The sequence below is a fragment of the Hibiscus syriacus genome, unplaced genomic scaffold, assembly GCF_006381635.1.
Source record: "Hibiscus syriacus cultivar Baekdansim isolate YM2019G1 unplaced genomic scaffold, ASM638163v2 tig00110263_pilon, whole genome shotgun sequence".
Classification (NCBI taxonomy): Eukaryota; Viridiplantae; Streptophyta; class Magnoliopsida; order Malvales; family Malvaceae; genus Hibiscus; species Hibiscus syriacus.
In genome coordinates this window covers 1,089,142-1,092,494 of record NW_024062652.1, presented here as the reverse complement: position 1 = coordinate 1,092,494, position 3,353 = coordinate 1,089,142, and the positions used below count along the sequence as shown (strand labels likewise).

At 32.5% G+C, this 3,353-nt stretch overlaps 1 protein-coding gene across 1 annotated transcript; it reads left to right on the top strand.

Moving 5' to 3' along the window:
* Positions 1–357: 357 nt before the first annotated feature.
* On the top strand, positions 358–1,788 carry LOC120115331 (ubiquitin-like protein 5). Its single transcript, XM_039136059.1, has 2 exons — positions 358–624; positions 1,527–1,788. The coding sequence occupies exon 1, from the start codon at positions 385–387 to the stop codon at positions 604–606; it is 222 nt and encodes a 73-aa protein (XP_038991990.1). The 5' UTR covers positions 358–384; the 3' UTR covers positions 607–624; positions 1,527–1,788.
* Positions 1,789–3,353: the final 1,565 nt, after the last annotated feature.

The following is a 3,353-nucleotide window of genomic DNA, read 5'->3' as shown; positions in this document are numbered from 1 at the left end:
TTTGACCAGTTATTTTTCTACTAATAGTTATATGATTAAATAGAATATATGCTTAAAAATTACTATAGATTTAATAAAAACTTTAAGGATGATAAGAACAAGTTTACTATGGTCAAAAGAAGTACAAGATAGTAATTATTAAACTTTGATAAATGCTAGAGGGAGGATGACAATTAACAACATAATATTTCTTTTTGATAAAATTAACGACACAATATTTAACTTAAAAGAAAACGAAAAAAATATTTATGATAACTATTAGAATGAGTGACAAGAATTATTTAACATATTTTAAAAAAGAGCAACTCTGAATGGTTCACCCAAGTATTAACACGTGTTAGACATTGACTGGTCATGGGAATCTTTGTGTTTGGAAGAAAGAAGATGATAGAAGTGGTGTTGAACGACAGGCTAGGGAAGAAGGTGCGGGTGAAGTGCAACGAGGACGATACCATCGGCGACCTCAAGAAGCTCGTTGCCGCCCAGACCGGAACCCGACCGGACAAGATCCGAATCCAGAAGTGGTACACCATCTACAAGGATCACATCACCCTCAAAGACTACGAGATTCATGACGGAATGGGCCTCGAGCTCTACTACAACTAATCCCTCCCTTCGTTTTTGGTAATTTTTTTTTGTTCTTTTCACTTGTTTCCATGTCTGATTACATAACCTTCTCTTCAATTATTCCGTAATCGTCTGTAAAACTAGGACGAGAGATCCCTGGTTTTTATTCGTTTTTTCATTGTGTTAAATTAACTATGAGCCTATGGAATCAGCAGGGGCGTGGCTGAGGGTGTGTAGGGTGAGAGATCACGTAGGCCCCAAAAAATAGGGTCTTGAAATCGAGTATATCTATCAGTTGTTGTCATTAATAAACATAAAAATAGAGGCCTCAAAATCGAGTATATCAATCAATTGTTGCCATTAAGAATCATAAAAATAAAGACCCCGAAATTGAGTATATGTATAAGTTATTGCCATTAAGAAGCATAAAAATAGGGGTCCCGAAATCGAATGTATCTAAAAAATAGGGATCTCCTTATAAGAATTTACACATGACCCCGATAACCTAGCCACGGCCCGGGAATCGGTCTAGATGGCATTCAAATAGTGCATTCTGTATAAGCCACTAAACTAATGCCAAAGTGTTTATTTTAATGAATAAATGGCGCTTTAATTTCTGAATTTCGAGCTGTTTTTGTTTATTGACATTTTTCTTGTTACCTGCGTCGACGTTTTTTCCTGTGTTATATAGTTCATTCTAATGTATTCTATTTGGCCAAATTGGGTAGGATAAGGTTAAGGTGGGTTAAGAAGTGGGATAAATTGCAACTTATTTGGTGTGTGTATATTGTATTACGCATGATAACCCCATGTTGCAGATAGAGAGAAAATATGATTTTTTTTGGTTAGATGGGTGAATTTTTAAAATTTTAAGATAGTCGAACTCATAAAACTGATTATCAATAAAAAATACTAACAAAATATCTAATGTTTTTTTGTGTGTGCGCGCTATGGGGAAGTGTAATGGCTAGGATCCCTTATAAACAAGGGTTAAGAAAATATCTCCATTCCCTTGGATCTTGACTTTCTTTGTGTTGAAACATTCTGTTTGTTGGTTGACACACGACTCTGTTCGCTGAACTTCGGAAAGCAGTCTTTGCAATGTTATTTCAGAACTGAAATCCCGCTCTGGTGTTGAGGGATAGTGCGTTGTTTTAAACCCTGTTTGGTGTGCTTATTTGATCGATGAGAATTAAATTCTAACAATTTGTTGTTCTCAGCCCTGGATCCTATGAGAAGATCATGAATTTATTTAGCTTTTAGATTGTGAAACATTTGCAATTCAGTATGGTTTGACGTTATTTAATGATAGTTTTATGATGTTCATATAAGATGACGAAGATGCAATAGAGATCAAAGATATCTTTCAACTATAAGGAAATGACTGGAATGTCCTTCAGGAAAGTGTTTATAATCTGTTCATGAATCCAACTCTTGGGCTATCCAGATCCTTGTGATTTGGTTAATACAAAAACAAAAGAAAAAACTTGTGTTGAAGTTTGTGGAAGTATGCATGTCGCTGTTTAAACACACCTGCTTTTCTTTAGTGCTGAATCATGAAATATTCTCTGGTTAGCCATTTTATTGTCATAATAAACTGGTTGCATGAAAATGCAGTTCCATGAGCGGTGAAGAACAGCCTCTCTTCTCTATGGCTCCCCAACCGGAATTTTTCTTTGTTAATATTGCACATTTTGTGAGGCATATAATTAAAGGTACATGTACAATATTTTATGTTAGATGGGAGAATTTATAAAATTTTAGAGGAAAACAAAAATAAATTGTCAATAAAAAATACAAATAAAAGATCTAAAATTTTCATGTCAATTCAAATAGACATGTACACTAACATTTTCTTTTAGGTGTAATTATACCACTCCGCCATTCAGGATTTAACGGCAGTTCCGTGCTATGATGTTGCTAACGTGGATGCCTCACCAAAACGATGTTATTTTGATATAATTATTTTGGTGCTCAATAAACACAAAATGAACGCCATTTTACTTGAAAAAATTATTGAATTATTGTGCGACAGAAAGGATTCGACAAATTTATTCTCATAAATACTTAGTGCGATGAGCATAGACAACTTTTGACATTCAGATATCACTAAAAAAATCGATCCCAAAACCAGGGCGATCAAAACCAAAACAATCAAGCTATCCTGAATCTTCTTTCTAAAATCCCTCAAATCAACCCAAAAAAATAGTACTCGGTGTCAAATGATACGATGCAAATATTATTTTACGACTGATGCATATCGTTCATCTTTAAGAATTGATCCAGTATAAATGTTATTTTATTATTTTGATTGGCATCATGATTTTTTTGGGTTATTTAATATTTAGAATATTATTTAATTTGGCTATCTAATTTTAATTTTTTACATAGATCAAACTAGAAATTGAAGAGAACCCCTTACTTTGAAGTTACAAATTTAAAGAACTTCAAAAATACTTATTATTATTTTTTAATTTTAATCCTTTTAAACTTTAGATTGTGAAAGTTGGAATAATGCATCAAGTGCACTGTAATTTATTTTTATAATACTTTTAAGGGTAAATTACACGTTTAGTATTTAAATTACCGGGTTTTGTAAATTTTAATATTTAAACTATCGGTTTAGATACTAAATGTGTAGGTTATCTACTTTTTATTCTAAGATTGCTATATTATTTTTATAATTAATATTACTTAATCTATTTAGCTTCATATATGTCAAAAGGATGATGGAAGCTTCAAGACAACAAAATCCAATTTAAATGTATAAAACTTTGTTTCCATCT